General features: G+C 41.2%; 2 protein-coding genes across 3 annotated transcripts; one reads left to right on the top strand and one right to left on the bottom strand.

Moving 5' to 3' along the window:
• Positions 1 to 672: 672 nt before the first annotated feature.
• Positions 673 to 14,309, bottom strand: sgpp2 (sphingosine-1-phosphate phosphatase 2). Of its 2 annotated transcripts, XM_086035494.1 has the most exons (5): positions 13,950 to 14,306; positions 11,097 to 11,258; positions 4,037 to 4,216; positions 2,530 to 2,619; positions 676 to 1,336 (listed from the first exon to the last, which is right to left on the bottom strand). In XM_086035494.1, exons 1-5 carry the CDS (start codon positions 14,172 to 14,174, stop codon positions 794 to 796), a joined length of 1,200 nt encoding a protein of 399 aa, XP_085891620.1. In that variant the 5' UTR covers positions 14,175 to 14,306; the 3' UTR covers positions 676 to 793. The 2 variants fall into 2 exon arrangements, with proteins under 2 accessions (XP_085891621.1, XP_085891620.1); XM_086035495.1 differs by lacking the exon at positions 11,097 to 11,258 and having other exon boundaries at positions 673 to 1,336; positions 13,950 to 14,309.
• rnf228 (ring finger protein 228) lies at positions 14,087 to 20,935 on the top strand. Its single transcript, XM_086035497.1, has 3 exons — positions 14,087 to 14,417; positions 15,543 to 15,610; positions 18,332 to 20,935. Exon 3 carries the CDS (start codon positions 18,756 to 18,758, stop codon positions 19,521 to 19,523), a length of 768 nt encoding a protein of 255 aa, XP_085891623.1. The 5' UTR covers positions 14,087 to 14,417; positions 15,543 to 15,610; positions 18,332 to 18,755; the 3' UTR covers positions 19,524 to 20,935.
• The last annotated feature ends 1,110 nt before the right edge of the window (positions 20,936 to 22,045 follow it).

Here is a 22,045-nt window from a genome sequence, read left to right on the forward strand (position 1 = left end):
CAATCTTGGCTCTGGCCCTCTGTTTGAGACACATTGCACCAACTTAATGTCCAAAGCACTGCCATGAGAGCCTCGTGTGGCAGGACAGTAATTAAAAAAAAAAAAGAATCATAAGATAACTTTTTGTTGCGCAACATGTGTCTAGTCACAAACATCCTTTTGACAACTCTCACAGTAAAACACTCAATATCCTGCCACAATGCAGTTATTTGCTGAAAATTTAAACACAAAAAGAGCTATATTATGAAATTAAGAGTTGACCCACTGGCCTTTGCGGGTGGTAAAGTATTTTTTTTCAACCCCAAAACATTCTTCAAAAAAACACTGAAACATTGAGTATATGTTTTCCACAGAAAACGTGGGGTGGGGTGTACTCGCCCAAAAAATCCACGTGCTGAACTGCGAGTATGCGGGTTCGACTGTTAATTCAGAGGTGTTGCAACCTTTTCGAGAAACTAAGTCTCAAGGGACCAAAATTATCATTTCTACTAACACTGATATTTCTATAAAATGGCCTGCATTTGCTCAATAAGTATGACAACAACAGAAAAACATCCTCAAAACAATCTATAAAATGGCCTGCATTTGCTCAATAAGTACGACAACAACAAAAACATCTTCAAAACAATCTATAAAATGGCCTGCATTTGCTCAATAAGTACAACAACAAAAAACATCCTCAAAACATAGGCATTTATTACACTTCAATATACATTACATTTATGACTGCAAATGCAGATTATAAACATTTTTGCTGAGTATTTTTTTTTTTTTTTTTTTTTAGATCTATCAATCATAGACCTAGTAGAATGAAGACTCTGTTGACAATTATAGAATGAACTAGTCCAATGGCTGTATATGTGGCAAACTTGCTTGGTACTTCAATCTCTTTCCGCATCCTGGCACTTTGGTCATATTTTGGTACTTTGTACCACCAGTACAACAAACGCAGGCTGACTGCTTTCATAACCTGCCGAGTACCCACTAAAGCTCCCACGCCAACGAGGAAGCGGGCAATGCCAGACGCCACTGCGTATCTTGTCAGTGTGGGTAAGGCCACAGGGAGCGCTCCTCGGGGCTCAAATGTCTCCCCCAACTGTTTGTTCACCCAATATCCAACTGAGCAGCCAGCCCCGACTCCAAGGATGGTGGTGGTGTCGCCCCGCGTGGTGCTGTAATGGTCCAGCTCTGGGTATGTGTAGCTGAGGAAGAGGGGCAGCATCAATGCCACGATTGGCGACACGCTGCTGGTGAGCTGGAACTGGTCGAAGGCTTCCCAATAGGGGTGAGTGAGAAACATTAGGAGGGCCGAGATCAAAACGCCACAGATGACATCCTAAAGGAGAAATAGTAATGTTAATAATAAAGACTAAATAATTTAAGACTTTGCATTGATTTACTTGTACTCTGAAACAATCACAAGTCGAGAAATTTTATTTTCATATAAACACATTTCCATATGATACAGCCCGGAATACGATACCCGAGGTCCCATGTTCACCTAGTAAGCCATGTAGACCGTGTGCTTCTCCTGCGCTGAATTTAAAGGCAACGAGAGGAGCCGTTTCCATTGAACGGAAGCAAGTCGGCTGTGTTCACACCCACAATGGCGCAAACACCTGTTTCCAACTGCACGCATCTGCAAAAATACCAAACTAGAGAAAACTCCACCTGGAGTTGGCCCAAAAAAAGGGCCACTGAATCTGAAGAGATTTGTCAGTGCTGTTTCCTGTCTGCTATCATTTGGAGATAAATTAAACTCAGCTTCTGTATCCATATTTGGCATAGAAATTACCTCAGAACAAATCAGAGATTTAAAAATGGATCCTTTATTGTTGTAGTAACTTATTCGACCCCTTTGCACATTTGGTTAATAGGCAAAGCCACAAACTTTAAGTTTGCTGTTTACAGCAAATGAAACGATAATTTAAATTGGTCAACAACTAATAGCCACTAAAAAGTGAGTGTTTGAGTTTGTACATTCTGTGCCTTGTGATTGACTACAGACCAATCCAGGGTGTACTTTCGCCTAAGGTCAGCTGGGATAGGCTCCCATTCACCTGCAATCCACACGAGGACAAGTGGAACAGGAAATAAATGGAAGGATAATATTCGCTAATGGATTCTCCATAAGTAACAAAATGCAACTTTTGAATGAATAATGTCTCTTACTTGTTCAAAATACCCGAATGAAACACATTCATAGGAATGCACGTCTTTCCAAAACAATTATATGCAAATCGTAGATGAGATTTTTTTTTTTCTATATACCTTGGAATTTTTGTCCATTCATCCTTTCGGCAACGCATCTGTAGAGGCTAAGCCAAAATTTAAAGCCGCTGTGATGTCATACCAGAAAGTTGAAATTCTGACATCATTCCTGATTATCGTTAATAGCCAACATTTTTTTTTAAAAACCTTGCCAGACAGTTCAACCCGATGCAAATGAATAATCTATTTTGCATTGAGCTTGAATGTTTAAGGTCACGTGCGTGAGAGACTGAGCGAGCGTGAGGACGACGAGCTCACCAAAACCGAGTGCATGCCAGTGTAGAGACGACTCAAGCACACCATCGTCGACAGTGTCACAGCCATCAGTAGACCCACCTCGAACTGGAACTGCCGTGATAAAACACATGAAGCAGTAAGTGAACATTATGAGATAAAGACCAAGAATGCGGTGTAGCAGGTGTCTTGGGAAGTCACGGGTACAACATTTGCTTTAACTTTTGGCCCCGCCTCCTGCCTTCCTCATCAGATTGTGATCAAATCTCCCATACGTCCGTCCTGTTCCAAAGTGATGTACCACTGCGCCATTCGGCTGCATTGCTGTAGTGACCGTTATTAAGTGTGTGTGCTTCACTCCTCCGCTTCTCCATCATCTATCTCTTCCCAGCTTCTTTCTACCTACGGCCGCAGGTTTTGTTTCTCCTCCATTTCAATAACAGTGACAAGAGAAGCCTCATGCATTCATCTACTACCCCCTCCACTTCTCTTCCGTGTCTTTTCATGTCTGCAAGCAGCTGGAAGCCTATTCACTGGTAGTTCATGAAGAGAGATTTTTTTTTTTTTTCAATAGCCACAAAGGAGACCAGAAACAGGAGGGGGTGGCCCTGTGATTGACTGTGATGACCTCCGACCTGCTCCGGGAAGTTGCCCTGAGGCCTTATAGTGATTCAGGACCTTCTGCAAAGGTCCACGGCTCATGTGAAGCAATGAATGCTCTTTGTTTCAGAGAATTTCGGGTATTTAAGGCCAAATTTAATTGCTATACTGTACAAGAACGTGTTGAGCTTTTGAGAGGATTTCTTTGACCTTGAGAAAAGCCCGGTACAAAATTGCGGTCGCCATTAGCAGAATTAAGCCAATCCACAAATTACCTTCATATCCCAAGAGCCCACAATCTAACTAAATGATTCGGTCTCCATCTTCATAAAAATAGTTCATTTAAACCTTTGACCTTAATTAAGGAAGTCCATGATTGAGCCAGTGAGTGTTTTATTGACACATTGGTGGACTTAGAGCCATAAAGGGGCGAAGGAGTCATGAAGAGGAGGAGGCGGGAGCTTGCGATGTGGACTGACAGTCATTGACTCCCTGCAGTCCATCAGGAGAGCAAACAGTAGCTTGACGGCTGTCGCTGATGGAGACGGATGGCAACTGCAGGCCCCGCCCCCCCAGCCCTTTGTCCAGCCCCCTAGTTTGGACTGTTTGATAGACAACGGAGTCGCTCCCCATCTTCCCACTTGGATAACAGTGATTGACGCTTCCATCCACTGGCCCCAAAAGTGTCCCTGCCCCACTACCCAATTTAATATAGAACACCAAAACTCCAGTAAAACTTCTGTTAAAGTTAAGTTAAAGTTAAGTTAAAGTATACCAGTATACTGTATGTCTCTACTGTATATTCAGGTTTTCTCCCAGTGCTTAAAAAGCCTGGCTGGCCACCTGCTATATTTAATGTGTTTGCCGTTTTTCTTTCTATAGAAGTCAAGTCTGGCTCACCCTTTTCATTATTGTTCTGCGTGTTTTTCACCTGGATTCTGGAAGGGGCGCTCAGCAACAGTGTAAAGGAGATTGCTGTGGCAGCCATGGCATGGGTGGAAGGCAGTCCATACTCTGCATCAACACGCATCTCCAACTTGACCACAGGAGGGGAGCTGGGACGGGGCAACTTTAGCACATCCTTCATCACCTGGCCGATGTACATCACCAGCTACAAGTAAAGAAATATATTTCTTTGTATGAGTGGTGTTAAATGAATGGATATTTTCTTGTTGTGGATAGGAAGAGCATGAAAATACAAATGATATATAAATGGACACTTCATTCGCTCGCATGATGAAAAAGTGTGAGCAGCAGCTGGTGTTTAACGATACTGCAGTTTATTGAGAGATGTTGCTGTACCTAATTGCGGTAAACAATTGAAGCAATACAGTTTGACACTGCTGCAAACTACAACGACAATTGAAAAAATGTTGAAACTTGTTTTAGTCAAACAAGATTCCACAATTTTGATAGAGCTCTTGTATTGGACATCAACATAATGTTTGACTGGTTAGTGTATAACATTCATGCATTTCAAGTACTACTTTTGTCAGTGAACTTGAGTTTTAAAAAGGTAGAACTTCTAATTGCGGCTAGATGTCATTGTGATTGTGTACGTCTACTTAAAGCGGAAGTCAACCCAAGCATATTTTTTTCAAGAATATGTTCCCAGCAGGCCCACTAGTTGAAACACAGCATTCGGATTAATTTTGCGTTTGTGGAATATAAATTAAGTAGCAAAATGCACTTGTTTTTAGCCATCTCCGGGGGTGGCCATTTTGTCTTCTGTCGACTGAAAATGACATCACAACTGCTCACAACGACCAATCACGGCTCAGATTCTGAAAACAGGTCAGCCGTGATTGGTCGTTGTGAGCAGTTGTGATGTCATTTTCAGTCGACAGAAGACAAAATGGCCGCCCCCGGAGATGGCAAAAAACGAGTGGATTAACACTTATTCCACAAACGCAATATTTATCAGAATGCCCTTTTTCAACTAGTGGGCTTGCATAAAACATATTCTTGAAAAAAATATGTTTGCGTTGACTTCCGCTTTAATGGAGTGTCTGGTGATCCTGTATGTACTATATTCCATTTCCTGCAGTATTCTCTGTACTATAATGGAGTTTCATTTCCTCACTGTTAAATAACAGTAATTGAAGCTGTAAAATTCAAGATGACATAACTGTGAACAGTAAAAGTAAAAACCCCCAATCAGGCCATGTTCTAAAACTAACCACAGACTCATGAATAAGTGATTACAATCTCAACTTAAAAAGAAATGGTCTAAACCACAAGTGCTGCAGTCATAGAGTACAAAAAGATGCTGAATGAAGGGGCAGAGGTTTGCCCTCACAGCATCTTTACACGGTGGGTTCAGAGTTCAGCCATACTCGATGCTGTACATCTTGACACAAAGAAACAAATAGTACAAGGTGTGTGTTCTTTGTGTGCACAGGATGGTCGAAGGACCATTTGAATGTATTTGCTCTGCCAAAAGTACCGTCTCCTCTCTTCTCTCTTCCCAGGTGCCCTTAGAGGAGCAGCACACTCAGCTCAGTTTTATTTAAAGCGCTGCCTTTTATATTTAATGAATGGCTGACAGTGAGGGATAGTGACGCAATGTGCGGACTGAGGGCACAAGGCATTAATGTGAGTGTTTGAAGGGAGAAAGTAGAAAGGTTATTATCAGATGTGCTAAAAATGTCATCAGAAAATTCTTGTTGCTATTGAAAAAAGGCCTATTCTACCTTCTGATGTCATGCAGGATTACAAGAAAGAAAAAAGAGGCATCTAATAGAAGCTGAGATCATAAGCCTCAACAAATTTCATTCCAAATTATTGTGCAAGTAGGAAGTTAAATAAACGTTAAGTTTTAGTTTTTCCGAGGACGATTCTGCCGTCTATTTACGTAGATCGCTGCTACAAATCTCAGGCAGGTTTGACAATTAATGTTCCTAGTAAGCCGAATTAAAGGTGTTGTAAACCTGTTTTCTGAAGCTGAGCCATGATTGGTCATTACCTGAGCAACTGTGATGTCATTTTCAGTCGACAGAAAGTGGCAAGATGGCCACGCCCCCGACAGACAAAAACGGATGTTTTTTGCTACTTAACTCATATCCACAAATGCAATATTAATCAGAATGCCGTGTTTCAACTAGTGGGCCTGCTGGGAACACATTCTTGAAAAAAAATGTGTTTGGGTTAATTTCCATTTTAAAGGGATTACTGCGACAATATATAGTCAAGGAGGCGTTTCTCAATGCAAATGAGGCTGGACGTGCGTGAGGGTGGCAGTTTTGAACAGGTGGGTAGGATTTATCAACGCACATTACTTACTGGTGTGCATATGACAGGTGTCCGCGCGTTTGATAAATACAGATTTTTTTTTTTGTACTTAGGCACACTCTAAATTTCAGTCGTATTAATGAATTAGAACCAGTGTTTGATAAATGAGGTCTCTGGACTGGACCACATTACACATGTTACAAATGTAAACAAATGTGAAAAAAAATATAAATACTGTCAAATATATAATAATAATTACATTTCACTTTGGAGACAATTTGAATATGGGAAAGCAGCCCTTAAATGGCAATTTATCTGAGAATAACCAAAAAAGCCATGTCTAGTTACACTGCAAGAAATGAAGCAATTTTAATCACCTTGGTTCTGACACATAATGTATTTTAACCAGTGATATTTATTATGACTGTGTGAAGAATACGTCAGTCTCATGTTAATTAAAAAGGAACGATGATGAGAAATTCACCATTTCACCCCCCAAAAAATTCACAATTCTATTCACAATAATATCTGTTTGTCTCCAAAATAATACTTTAATTTTCATAGAGCAAATAGCATGATCGCTCATTATATTTAATATTACGACCACGCAATGCCGCATTTAAATACATAGTAAACAACATTAATGTCAAATGAAATATTAACTGGGTGTGCAAAACCGCTTCCATTCCCCCATTTTGTGGTTGTAATTCTATTCCACTGTACAATATTATATTTACAGTGAACAACACGACAACTGCCGGTACTCACAAACACAGAACTGGTACCATGAAACAGACAATAAATAGAGACCGGCCAATGTTGAGCCCATTAAGCATGCCTCACCTCATCTATTCACCGTGGCTGCATTCACACAACATCCCATACTGTGTGCACAGTCGTTCTCTGCGTCCCCTCCTCTGCATTCAAACAATGCAGCCCAAGTTTGTGCATGATACCCTCACTCTGCCTCTTTACACCCAGCATTTGTAGAAGTCACAATAAAAAGCTGACCTAAGGACCGTCTGATCACATTATGAGGTGAGGAGAGTTCAAAACACAGCGAAGTGTGTCCATGTGTGCGTCTTCTGATTGAGGTCAGTGTCGAGTTGGACTTTGATCTGTCAACATCAAGGAAGAGAGTGAGGGAAGAAGGATGTGTGTTGCGTTAGACTCAAGAGACCCATCACAGACATTTAGCGTTTTTTTTTTTTTTTAATTGTGGCTCCCCCCAGAAACAGCACATGATATAATTTAGCTATGCAGTGATTTAATAGTAAACTTTAGCTCGAGTCACACTGGCGATAAAAAAAATGGTTTAGTTATTGCAACCACTAAGAGCATGCTATGACCCACTTAGAATATTCAAGAATTTATTTTTAGCTCTTCTACTGGATCTCAGTAGATTGGCTAGTACCGGAGGTTATAATATTGTGTTTGTTGATATAATCTAAATCAGTAGAGAGCCTGTGCTAGCATATGACAGCAAAGTACAGAATTTGGATAGGCACCAAATGACATGCCTTCATTCGACTTCATTCATTAGACCCTTCCTGCATCTACTCAAATTTTGAAATGTTTTCACCTTTCCCAATGCACAGTAGGTGCCTGGCTTGAAATGGCTATTCATGCTTTTCCACTGGCATTTTCATTTTTGGCTTTTGCATTTTCCTTTTTCCATTGGCAAAAGCTACTCCTGTAGTATTACGAGAACCAGGTCACCTGGTTCTGTCGATGCCATGTGGTTGATGTCATGCACATTGACACCCTGACATTTGCCGATCCATTGAAAAATTAACTTGTAATTAAAAATAATGACATATGTAAAAAGATTAGAAAATAGTAAATACAAAAATAATATATTTGTTCACTTTTATTGTTATTAGCATGTCTTGCTTTGACTGACTGATAATATTGAGACTTACATAATCTTCTTGTCCCCCAAGAAGTTCTTTTGTTTTTAATAAGAAAAATTGCAATCTAAAATGTTGTACTGTACTTAGTAACAATGATTAAATAGAATTTAAAGAATTAAACCGTTTTTGCCACATGTTTTGCTTCAGTTCAATGAACATTGTTCAGCTCCTTCTGGTGTGTGTACTTTGGCCACCTGCGACCATTCATTCATTCATTCATCATCCATACCGCTTATCCTCACAAGGGTCGCGGGGCGTGCTGGAGCCTATCCCAGCTGTCTTCGGGCAGTAGGCGGGGGACACTCTGAATTGGTTGCCAGCCAATCGCAGGGCACACAGAGACAAACAAACATCCGGACTCACACTCACACCTAGGGGCAATTTAGAGTCTCCGATTAACTTACCATGCTTTTTTTTGGGAATGTGGGAAGAAACCGAAGTACCCGGAGAAAACCCACACAGGCACGGGGAGAACATGCAAACTCCACACAGGGAGGCCGGAGCCGGGCTTGAACCCACGACCTCTCAACTGTGAGGCGGACGTGCTAACCAGTCGACCACCGTGTCTCCCCACCTGGGACCAGTATAATACAAATATCATAATGAAGCCACTCAAACCTCCTCAGTAAGCCACAGTAATATTAGTTGTTCTTCATAGAGGATACGAATATAATCCTATGAGTATTGTTACCATATATTATCTGTCTGAATGTGTTACACTGCTGTTTGTGTTGAAATATCCGTTGCTAACAGGGTTATAACCAGAGGTGGGCATGTTACTAAAATTTCCCGGTCCGTTTATCGCCTTCCGCCTGCAGCGTGGGTACCCTTCCGCCGTCCGTCCATCTGCCTCTTTGTCCGACCGGAACAAATTGCAATCGTCTCTAGGCCGGTCCGCCTATCATTTTAAAAAGGGCTTCCGGTCGCATTTCCGTCTACAAACTTTGACCAACTTCCTAAGCCACCCCGACCCCACCCCAGTGGTGCCTTGAGATAAATGCGTACTACAGAATCATCGAATGATTTGAATAGAATTTGTTTTACCAAAGTTCCAACAAATTATCATGCATTATTCAATGTTTGTTTGTGCACACAGAACGTAGCCATAAAATGCGGGAATGTACTTCAGTTGTTTGCCTGAGTTGTTTTTAATGTGGAGGAAGGTGGGGCACAGGAACGGCATAATAAAAAGACCCCCATGAACATTACATTAGTCCATAAGCACAATGGTGGGTCATTGTTAAAAGTGCATGGTGATGCGCCCCCGGGGATGACAGCCCAAATGGTCCACCAGGAGTGAGAGAGAGCACAGGCCAGTGATGAAGCCTATAAAACACTCTGCTGGTACACCAGGGGGAGGAGAACACAGAGGAAAGCTGGTAATGGCTAACTAGAGGGAGGAGAATTTGTGTGTTTTGCCTGCAAGATGAAGAGAGGGTACGTGTTTGTGTGTGTGTGTGTGTGTGTGTAGCAAAAGAGTTCACACAGGGGCCTAGTGTAGCCAGGATGGCAAAAAGAATGCTATCTCCTACCCTTAGGGGGGGCAAACAAGGGGTTCAGGCACAGGGCACCCACTAAGGGCTCGAGGCAGGGACACAAAGAGCAGAAAAACACACCGCCTGTCACACTCTAGTTTCACCCTCCAAAATGTCCAAATCTCTTTTTTCTAGCAACATTATGATTTGAGGCTCTCTTGTGTTGTGACATCTTCAAATAGGTAACACATCTGAAAAGGTAAAGGTCTTTTCCTTCTGATGTCCTCATGTATGGCCTCTCGGTCAGGGGCCTGATCCGTCTGGCCCCAGCGGACCCCGGCCTGGGGATATATTGACATGCATGGTGTCATAGACAGGTCACTGGAGGGGGTGGAAGGATGAAAGAAGGTTGAAGGGTGAAGAGGGAGACGGGACTGCAGAGAGAAGAGAGGATGCTTTGTGAAACTTGGGGACATCCGACTGAAGGCTAGCACAAGAGCATTCTATGGTTGTCAGACCTCTAACTTGCATAAGAGGTGTCAGAAAGGTTCCAGGGCTGCTGCAACAACAGATACAGTATATTTCCAAATACAATATATTCAAGCCCAAGATACAAACTATGAGTTTCCTCCTCAGCTCTTTTGCAGTCAGTGAACATTTTTCCACATGCTTTTGCATACAAAGCCTCTGTGTCAGGTTGTCAACCAAAAAATCAGAGTGAGTGATAAAGAGATGAATGACATCGGACTTGCTTGGGAGGGTCATCACCATTTGTGTTGAGTCATGGAACTTTGAGTACGATGGACTCCACCAAAAACAGTAAAAAAAGCTAGATAATCAAAGGCCAAAGTCAAAGTCACGTTTCACATCCTTCGATGTCAAGGGGCATCGGTCACTGTGAGTTCTTGCCACAGGGCCAGACGACCAAGAAGCCGGTGCACAAAGAGATACTGTGGCGTTTGCTTCATTTAGTGCGCAAGAGGAATCGAGAGTTGTGGCAAGACAACTCGTAGCTGCTTAACCATGACAATGTGCCTGCTCGCAATGCCCTGAGCAACTGACAGTTCCTGTCCAAGAATATCATTGCCGTACTGAAGCCACCTCCACAAAGTTGACTGTAATGACAGAGCTGCAGAGCATGGCAAAAGAATCCTTCCAAATGTCTGTCACTTTTCCTATGCATCTGGTCATGTTTATCTATACATCTAATATATATACACAAAAGCTGTACTATGGTTGTAGTTTGTTATGGTGTGGAACTGTTTTGCGTTATAATTAATGCTGTTCCTAACATGATTGACACATGCACATCCAACTACTTGAGCTCAGTATCATGTATACAATATATTGTTGAGTATATATTTTCACTCACAGTCCACATATTAATGAGGCGTCGACAGAGGAAGGGGTCCATGTTCCAATGTATACATGGCAGACAGGTGATATAAAACACTTCGTGACCAAGGCCTGCCGAGAACAGAAAAAGGAAGTGCAGCAGCCAGTTCCTCACTTCATACTCAGGAGCGCTGCAGCCCTGTTATACAACAAACAGAAATGAATATGACATTGGGTCAACCAATTACTTTAAGGTTTCATCGCATCTATTATTTAACAGCTAAAATAACCATTTGCATTATCATATCTGTTGATTGGAAGATATAGTAAAAGTACTTGCATTCTGAACTTGAGAAGAACTACAGGTAGTGTAAACAAAAAAAAAAAGGACGGTTAAAGACCCTGTAAAGTGAAAAAAAAATTGTATTGACACACTGCAAGAGAAGAGCGTTTTCACAAGCCTGCCAAATTTGAATGACTAAAAAAACAAACAAACATCTTGACAAGTATATGAACTCACACTTCAAAATGTGCCTGTTAGCCCTAGTCAACAGCTAGCATAGTACAGAGTCAATTTTTAAAATGCCTGTATTTTGTGGACCCACGCGCAGTGCATTGAGCAAGGCGGTGTTGAAAACGACGGCCCCCTAGCTAGCCCGCTAGCTCCTACTAGTTGCTAGCTGGCTTAGTGGGCCGGCAGCGAGACCTTCCAATTCGTCACCGCGCTTGCTCCATGCACGCGTGTTGGTCTACGTAACATAGACTGCAGCCCATATAACGTAAAACCCATCCATAACACATCAGGGAAGATGGATTTTTTTTATCATCGCTTCTTAGCAAACTGCATGCATTCAAATGAAATGAGGGTACTCAGTACTTGTATTGTGTGGAAGGGCCGACTCATGCCAAGTGTGTAACTCTGACTTGTGTGTGGTGAAAAAATGTTTAATGCTTTCTCTCAATAATTCAGGTACTATTTTTTTCTCGGTTTTTGGACGTTTTCAGCACTTCTCTTCAAATATATTGAATGTATTTAAAAAAACAAATCAGGAAAATGACATTACATTACCGGGTCTTTAAAAGAAGAAATTAGCACTGATTCAACTCCTATACTAATGTAAATGTAAAAAAAAAATACAGACTGAATCTACAAAACCAAGACGTAAAAATGATTGATGACAGTCAGTTATATCCAATACCCGTATACATTTCTGCACAAAAATGGTTTCCATCTTTTATTAACTTAGATCGTGCTTGCACATATTATTCAAGAAAATAATAAACATCAATTGATTACTAGAATAGCATTTGATATCAAGACAGTCTGTCTGCTGATGTTGGTTGAGGCTGCCTAGTGTAAAACACTATGGTAAAGTTAAACTGAGATGATCAGATCTACATTCACTTTTTTACAATAAATGTAAAATACTGGGTTTAAGTTATGTACATGGATTTACACTTTACCATCTGACCATTTATGAACTGTGTTGTCATCTACACTTGGGAAATATTGTGAATGAGAACTAGGTCCTGTACTGTATGTAAGTGTTGTGAATGTTGCAAGGTATTTGTAATTTTTGTTGGGAGTGTTTTTCTAATAGTGTACTGCACTGTAAAGATAGTTTTGGGGGTGGAATCCAGGAAGAAATGATGAAGGCCTCTGCCAAAGCTAATGGAAATCATAATAAATTAAAAGAAATAAAATGTACTGTGAAGAAAAAGAAACACATTTCATGTCACATATTGTTTTTCAAAACAACTAGCTCCCACAGCTTTGATCACGTTGCCAACTGAATAACGAAGTAAATTCGCAAACGCTTATTGAGAAAACGCGCCATACATGTACATACATGCTTTTTCAGATTAGACTGAGAATTGTTTGGTTGCAGAAGAAGATGATTTTTAGGCACAAGACACTATGCATTCACTACAAATAATTAAACATGAAATAAAAATCTTAAATAAGGTAATGGATGGGGAATATCTTGCTTCTCTAAACCCGCTGTTATAGTTGTTAATGCTTCCTAGTTCACAATCCTCCATGTCTCTGTCGTCCCTGTTCCCACCTTATAAAACCCCAAAATATCAAACAATCAAGAGCACAGTCGCATTAACTTTCCATCTTTCTTTTAGCACCATTTTTATGTTGTATCATATCAATTGTGAAGGTTTAAAAAAAGCTAATAAGCCTATTTTGGCAAAGAAAGTACAGATATATATCTATGATACATCCATCCATTTTCTGAACTGCACGAAGGTGATGGAGCCTAACCAGCACTTGTCGTCAGCCAGTTGCAGGGCGCACAGACGAATAGAAATATATTCGCGCGGTAACAGATATAGATGTTTTCAAATGTAGGCAGTAAATGTAAAGGTTGTATGGAAAATAAATACGCAAAGTAGAGATACCCAAAACAAAACTCTACTTAAGTGCAAGAACGAGTATTTGTACTTATAGTTACTTCCCACCACTGCACATCAGCTGATGGGATCAGTTATGTTGGGGTATGACAGTCAACGCCTGTTTACCTTCAAACTATAGTTTTCTGTGTCAAATTAAACAAATGTATTTTATGGAGCACTGGCTGATCACAAATAATCCTTGAATCAATTTCTATAAATCCACAACGTGTTGACAAAAAGGCAGACAGGCAAATGTTGAGCCTTGTCTGTGCAAATGAGGACCAGGCTGAAAGCAGAAAAAGCAAGACTAACAAGAAAAGCCAGTCAGAGTCTGATTAACAATTCGCGATAAATATAATATGGACTGTTTTCCTTGTCTGTTTCATAAACTAACATAACGACACGAGAGTTGTATTTGAACGGTTACTCCGGGTTAACGATGGCTTGGTTCTAGGAGCACTAACTAACAGTACAGTGCTGTACTTACGTTTTCCTTGTATTTATAGTTAGAATTGCTGTCCTGGTGGTCCCATGTCGTTTTACGTACATCACGTGATTGGTGAATTTGGTCGGGATCTCCAGCGAGCGCCACCCCTCGACTGTGAGGCGTCGCTTGGATAAGGTAAAGTCCACATCGTCTCTGGAAGGCCGCCACAAGGTCCGAGTTCTGCAGGTACACCAGGGCCTCCAGTTTGGCCGGGGAACAGATCATGTGCTGCTCAAATGTTTTGAAAGTGGCTTTGAAAAGAAGCTACACCTTGACTGATGCAAGCGGAGCACCTCTCACGGGTGCGGCTGATGTAAGTCACAGGTGCGCGCGTCTGGGCGGTGCTAGACGGGCTTGGGAAGAACCGGTAATCGTGAGTGGTTGTAAACGTTGGTCCGACCTTTCTTCAAACGTCTGGGAGTGTTTAATGTCTGTGACGAGCTGGGAAAGTAGACTCGACCTGTTCAGGTAGTTTTTGTTTTGAGGAGCTTTATTACAAAGCCACATGGTGGCATACACTGACATTTAAGTAGTTGTGTAAAAATAAAACCTGGTAAAGTTTTAAATACCCTACTGATTACTGATTAAATACTCTGGTCTTAATCTGAAATGTACTTGAGTACAAAATATAAATGAAACTTTTTGGGGTCAAATATATACCATTCTTGTTTTGATAACTTTGTACAATGACAGTAGACTTTTTTTTCCACACAAATTGATTCCCTCTTCTATTTGCGTCAAGTTTGAGGTGAACGCAGAACAAGTATATCACAAGTTCCCATATCTTTCCTAATGGGAATTTACAAACAAAAGACAAGCTTTATTAGCTATTAAAGAAGGAAGTCAACCCAAACATATTTTTTTCAAGAATATGTTCTATGCAAGCCCACTAGTTGAAACAAGTCATTGTGATAAATATTACGTTTGTGGAATAAGAGTTAGTCCACCCATTTTTAGCCATCTCTGGGGGCGGCCATTTTGTCACTTCTGTGGACTGAAAATGACATCACAAGTGCTCAGGGCTCAGGTAACGACCAATCTTATCGTCAAGTCTCATCCATGGCTGTGTCATCACTGTATGTCCATCTCTGATTCTGCGGCCACTCCTGAAAATATGATTACATGAAAAAGTATTTATCATGCCAAGTATATTGTTTGAGATGATGGTAACTTATATATCATGTAATAGTGTAATTAAATTACTAAAAGAACTAAATGATAACATTGATAAATGTGGCTCTTAATAAAATCTACAAATCCTAAATGAACTAGTGTTACACTTGCTATATCCTTTTGATTGAATCAAGACTGCCACTGTTCTTGAGTCTTGACACAAAGCACTTTGTTGCTTTATAATAAACGAATATTTCAAAAACCCAAAATGTTAAAACGCAGTAATATAAAAAATAATAACATTTAAAAATTTATTTAAATTAATATTTCTCTCCCCGTGTTGTTGTGTGTGGGTGTCCATGAAACAGAGACACTTAACGGAGAGTTAATGTTTTATGAAACAGTAGCAGATGATATTCAGCATGCACCTTAGTCCTGACTTTGGCACAAAGTGCATGAACAAACTCATTTGATTGACAGGTGAAGGTTGAGCAAGCCATGTTTTCAGTGCCTTCAGCGCACTTGGACACACATTCTACAAATGGAAGGTGAGCTCTATTTTTCATTATTTTAGAGCCTTATTTTACAAATTAGGCATGCTTGTTAACAATACTCTTATCTGTGTTAGGCAGGCCTATGTCAAATTTAAAAGACATTTTTTCAGTCCTTGGTTTGGTAAGTGTTGACTACACACATAAGGATTTAGAATTTCAAAATCAGCGAACAAGTTTAACATCCGATCGTTTTCCGAGCGGGAAAATGACTCCTAATAGCCCCCTCACGACAGGATAATTGTTCAAGATAATCTTTCAGAGACATCTGAGTATCCGGCTTTTGCTGACCTTGATTGCAGGGGGAGGGAAATGCTCATATTTCTCCTGATTGCCAGTATGTGCGTACCCCGCTTTAAACGATTTTCATGTTCACAAAATGCAAAAAAAAAATCACTGCGTGTGGTGTCCTCAAGATGGCCAAAAAACACACCGCACACGTAACGATATCCCCACTGACATTAGGGATTTTTGTTGCCCAAACCAGAAGTCTGGCATGGTACCATGACTGACTATGCAGTCAATAAACCTTTCAAAACCCGAATACTGCCAGTATTCGGGTTTTGAAAGGGCATGTAAAAGTGTGCAAAATCCCGAATATGCTCTTAGGCTAGGTTCACGCCGGAGGGAAATCGGAATTTTTTTATGACAGTCTGAACGGCTCTATTAAGATTTTTTTCTAATCCAACCCGGGTCGCTTTCATATGTGGTCCTAGATCGGATATATATCCAATTTTTTTGCAATGTGACCGCAATCTGAACAGCCAGGTCGCATATATCCGTCTTTGATGTCATCAAGCGCCCCGCACAGCTTGATTGTCCGTGAATCTGCAAAGTTGTTTTGCGTAACAGTATTGACTTTAAATTTAACTTTAATTTAATTCCACTTGAAACATGAATCCTAAAGTGGATATTGTGGTTATAGTACAACCAAGGGGACGGCAATGACATGACGTCATCATTAGTGACGTCTCCATTAAATAAGATTGAAAATCCTCGCCTCATTTTCCCAAAATACTGTATTTCTACCTTCTCCCGAATCGCTCCTCTGTAGATATGAGATAATAATGTGATGCCATCTCAGGCTCTATCGTAGAGGCAAAGCTGTAATTTGTTGCTGTTGTACAGTAGGTGTAGCATCGCAGGCAGGACCGAAAAAAAGTTAGGTGGCGTTCACACTCACACTTTTAATTTTGGATTCCCACCGCACTTCTTCACCACCATTAAATGTACGTCACTGTCAACCAGCTGCATGCTCGTTTGTCCTCGGGGCCCAGCACACACGGTGTGAAGTTGGGCCCAAAAAATCTTCAGAGCGGCCGGGATCAGGCTGAGCACACCACACATGGCAGGATTATCTGATGAGATTATCTTTGGAGCCATTACGAGAGTCGGCCCCGACCTACGATTGTCGGGAGGGGAGATTTGGGGCTAAAATCGGGCCGACTATCCTGTTGTGTGAACCATGCTTCATCGAGCCGAGCCGGCTTGATGGAAACAAAAAAGCATATAGCAGCTGCCGGTGTCTATTAGCCTCTGGCTAATAGCTATCTAACAATGATAGTTATATTTCAATATAAAATGGAGGTTTTCTGTCATGTGAGTTAAACGTGAACAAATGTGTTTTAATGTTCGGTAAAAGGGACAACACTGGACTACAATGAAGTGAATTGATTGTGGAAAGATAAAGATGATACCTAGGATTAAGGGCTGCTCGATTAAGCAATTTTGAACCGTAACCGAATTTTCTGGATAAAACGATGTTAAAAAACGTTCAAATCGGCATGTTCAATTTTGTTATTTTTGGTGTATCTAAGCCACTGTAGTTTCCTCTGCATTTCCGCTTCCTCCTACCAGCACGCAGTCCGAAACAAAGACAACATCCATGGCTATACCGGCGATTCTGCTATTTGCTCAGGCAAGTGAGCGTTTAGTTAATAAATCTCGCAAGTATAGATCTTTAGTGTCGTGTGTGCCCCGCATGTAGAATACAACCCGTGAGCAAGTAACTCGACGTCTGAAAGGCGTCCCTTTTTTTTCTCCTCTACAACGGACCTCTGGTCCAGCCGAACTATGCATCCGTACTTAATCTTGGCAGTGCATTGTATTATTGCGTGACAGTTTTGCACTAATCATTGATTTATGTTTAAGTAAGACCAGGGAGAAAGGTGAAAGGCTAGTCACTAGCTGGTTGGAAAAATGACTTGCTGACAGACTGTTTGGTTTACAGACTTGACTGTCTACCTTTTCTCATGTTGATGATTTCGTTTCAGATGGTTTATGCACTTTCTTCTTTCATTTTTGGTTTAATTTAAGAACAGATCTGAAATCTATTGTGTGAGTAAAATGCTGCTAATCCCAATGGATTGTGCTGAGTGTATTAAGTTAAATTGACAGGCATTTTGAGTTCAAAGAAAGAAAAATTAAGTTTAAGTAAAAGACATTCAAAATACTTCATTTTTCATTATTCTTTATTTTACAAAGAAATCGTAATCGTAAAATCGGGTTTGAGAGAAAATAATTGTGATTTTCTTATTAGGCAAAATCGAACCGCTCTACCTAGGATTAAACAGTATTATTACTGTACAGTGGATTGCATTTTTGCACAGTGTGTACAACCAGATTATCTAGTGGACAGATGGCAACCGAGAAAGACGTTAAACACATTTTAATTAAGGATGTATTTTCAGATCTACAAACTTTTATTTTTCATCGTAGGTGCATTCTGTGTTGAAGGAGTCCTCCGTACAGAAACGTGAATTAATGCCCCAAGTGAACGCGGAACAAATACATTGAATGTGACTGTTCGTTCAACACAGTGTCTACACGGCCGCCCCCATCATGGTGGGTGGATGGATATAAGCCTAGTCAGTCACTCGGTGCAGCATTACATCACCCGTTCCCACACGGAGTGAGACCGAAAATAGGGCATTGTAATATTTAAGCGGGAGCGCGAGTATTTAGGTCCGATCTGCCGACGCCCCGCACGCGCTGCATCAAGGAAGCAGACACGGTACAGTCTGCGGGGATGATGGCGTTTCCATGAGCACAGCGGAGAGTAGGGGATGGGAGGGGAAGGGGAGATGAGGATAGACGTCAGCATCTGTCCGCCAGCTCCCTTTGTGTTCAACGGAGAATGTGAATGGCGAAAGATGACATGGCAGAGGTAGATTTAGCATCAAACGGAGCCGAACCCCCCCCGCAGCCCCCCTCCGCGTTCCCCTACGAGGAGTACGAATGCAAAATCTGCTACAATTACTTCGACCTTGACCGCCGGGCGCCAAAGATCTTGGAGTGCCTGCACACGTTCTGCGAGGAGTGCCTCAACACTCTCCATCTCCGGGAGGAGCGGCCATGGCGCATCAGCTGCCCTGTGTGTCGCCATCGGACGCCGGTGCCGGATTATCGGATACAGAACCTGCCCAACAACACCAAGGTGACGGAGGATTTCCCGCTCTATATCGACTCCGACCCCCTGCCCCAGGACGCTTTGCCGCCGTACCCTCCCCCGCTGCATCCGGCTCTCGTCGCCCTCCGCCGCGAGGAGGCGTCGGGTGGCAGCCAAAGCCAAGCGACCCCGTCCACCACCGTGTCCACGGCCACGACAATTTCCCAAGACTCGGTGCGCTATGACAGCTGTCAGAGTTGCAAGAGAGTGGCTTTAACCACCGGCTGCGTGTGTGTCATTTTTTCTTTCCTGTCCATGCTGGTGCTGCTGTTCTTGGGCCTGATCTTTGTAAACAGTCACGGCATCCCTCCCCTGCCGGCGGGACCCATTTGCTTGTCGGTGGCCAGCATTCTGGCCATGTTCTCCGTGGTGGTCACGTGGCTCATGTGCTGGCTCAAATACAGACCGGAACATGAAACGGGCCGCTCATCTACCGCCGGTAACTCTCGGAGAAACGCCTGAGCTGCTTTTGACTGTTCACGCGAGCTTGTGTGGCTGCGTCATGTACAGACTGACAACCCCCTTTGCCCCTTTACCTTTTCTATGGTTTTGAATCATCCTAAATGGCCTTTTATCGGTATAGGAAATACCCAATTGGCCACCCTGATCCTGAATCATCTTTTCCTCAACTTGGAATGACAGTGTGACTTGATAATTTATTTGAACCACTCCTAATGTTTTCAACAGATGTGTTCGATTTAGCGACCCTAATGTCTGGTGCTTCTTGCAGCCTCACATCCCTTACTTGTTACATATTTTCCCACACCACTTATGATAACTGCCCATTGCAAATAAGTGAGCTATTGGTTGGATGTTATGAGCTCTTTATGCACACTTTTCCACCTCTTCCAGCTTTAGTAACTTGCTGCATATGCCACTGTCATATTTCCCCTCAGTGAAAATTGCACCTGCAGGGTTTCCTATTTTTTGTAAAGCTTGCTCAACGATAGATTTGGATTTTTTTTTTTACACTCTGTGCTTGTCTATGTGCACGATAGGCTACTGAAAAGTGAGACTTTGCTTTCTGATTTAGATTTTTTAATGCTAGGGACGTGTTTCTCTGACTCTTGTGCCTCACCTTGTTGCTCAATGAAGCAGCAACCTTTACTGCAATCATCAACATGATGTGCAGTCCCACTGCAACAACACATCCACTGGGACCGTTTGTAGAGTATATATTGCGGCATTTCGTGCACCACAGTTTAAAAATGTTAGCAACATGGTGTTGCTTCACAACCCATTTATTTTGTTTCGTCAACTTGATTTTAAGATGCCTAAAGTTCATTCTTCAGGTCAAAACATTGTGTGTCATGACAAGTTTGAACTCATGTACATATCCTGGGATTGTCTGTCATGAATTCTACAGATATCTGTATTTTAAATTCTTGCTAATACAATCAGCTAGCTGTAATGTGGCACTCAGTAAGGCAACTATTTGAGGATATACTTCCTTAAATTTACAAGGTGGACTACATGGAACACGTGGAGTGTAATCCTATACAGTACTGATAATATGATCAAGTCCCCAAATCCCAAACTTTGGAAATTCCCATGAGACACATAAGAATCAAACTGTGACTTTTCAAGCCTTACTATACCCCACATCTTTTCCAACATTGATTTCAGTCGTCCCGCTTAACCTTCTCCCAAATACTATTGAAGCACTTTCCCCCCTTTTTTGACAAGTATATGGGGTACATTTTCAAATGTGAGCATAATGTATTTATTTCCGAGGACCTAGAAGCTATTGCTGGCTTTTCTGAGAGTATGTGGTTGTTGTTATTGTTAAAGTACCACTTGCACAGACAAATGCTCTTTGTGTTTTGTTTTGCAAACATAAATACATTTCAATAATAAAGCAAACATACATGTAGACGAAATTGTTTATTTATTTGTTTTGTTTGTTTCTTTCGTTTCATTCTTTCTTTATTTCTTTTTTTTTTTTTACAGATATTACGTGAATACGACTTTAGTTTACCATACTTGATCTGACGGTGTACTGGTGATAACTGAACAAGATCTACTTGACGCAGGAAAATTCCTGAGGTGTATCAAATACGCCCTCTACCGGAGAATTTGATACTAGATGCTAATAAAAATGCCTCAAATTTACACGCACTCAAAATAATGCATAGGTGTCAATGAAATTACTTATAAAATGCTCCCTCCTAAATTTCGTGAACGTCGTTGATTAGCCCTGTCTAATGTTAAGTTAATGATGGACAACTAATGCCAAATTGTTGCAATAATGCACACCTCATAAATTTAAATCACCACACAAGACCGGTACTTCCCCAATTCGTTCAAACTCCCAGCAAAAACAAGTAAACAAGTCTACTGTCCAGAAGCACATTTAGCCAAGCTGTATCTATCAATTCGATACACTCACACTGAGTTCTGTGAAATGGATAAGGGTGTCGTTGAAAAGCAGCCATGGCCAAATGCCATGAGGAATGTTAAAAAGGGAACTAGAAAGAAAAGAAAAGCTCACCCGATTGTAACTACTGCAAATATGACTATGTCAATCAACGACTTGGATTCCATGGAAGTTATCAGACTCACACTTTCACATGGTTATTTTCTCACCCCCAATCACTAATACTTTGCACTTCCATGATTTAGTGGCATCTAACAATCGCTAACATGCTCTTTTCAGCCCATGAATTCAGTCTCTTTTTAGTTTGACTATACTTTAGAAATGATGCATGTGTAGTTTGTAGTATTGAAATACTGATGGGTGTTTCCAATGCACCCATTTTGCAACATACGAAAAATCCTCCTCCTCCTCATCATCATTATTTAACTATTTAGTTGTTGCAGTCATGTTTACCTTTCCATTAAATATGATCAAAAATAACATTCATAAAAATTCAAACGAATCTATGGAACGTCTAAATGATAAAGTTTTGGAAAGAACCGTTGTTCGCATTTTTTGTTGTAATGTAATGTAATAGGGGAAATATTCAAATATGATTTTGAAAAAA

Source organism: Filicampus tigris, chromosome 7 (genome assembly GCF_054856515.1).
Source record: "Filicampus tigris isolate MCC_2025a chromosome 7, RoL_Ftig_1.0, whole genome shotgun sequence".
NCBI classification, from domain to species: Eukaryota; Metazoa; Chordata; class Actinopteri; order Syngnathiformes; family Syngnathidae; genus Filicampus; species Filicampus tigris.

What these genes read in the sequence shown, in the direction of transcription:
- sgpp2 (XM_086035494.1), bottom strand. Translation starts at nt 14,174, where the DNA reads ATGATCTGTTCCCCGGCCAAACTGGAGGCCCTGGTGTACCTGCAGAAC. An exon ending in ACTATAAATACAAGGAAAAC is followed by an intron (nt 11,259 to 13,949) that starts GTAAGTACAGCA and finishes GTTGTATAACAG; the next exon opens with GGCTGCAGCGCTCCTGAGTA. An exon ending in GCGCCCCTTCCAGAATCCAG is followed by an intron (nt 2,620 to 4,036) that starts GTGAAAAACACG and finishes TTATCACGGCAG; the next exon opens with TTCCAGTTCGAGGTGGGTCT.
- rnf228 (XM_086035497.1), top strand. Translation starts at nt 18,756, where the DNA reads ATGGCGAAAGATGACATGGCAGAGGTAGATTTAGCATCAAACGGAGCC.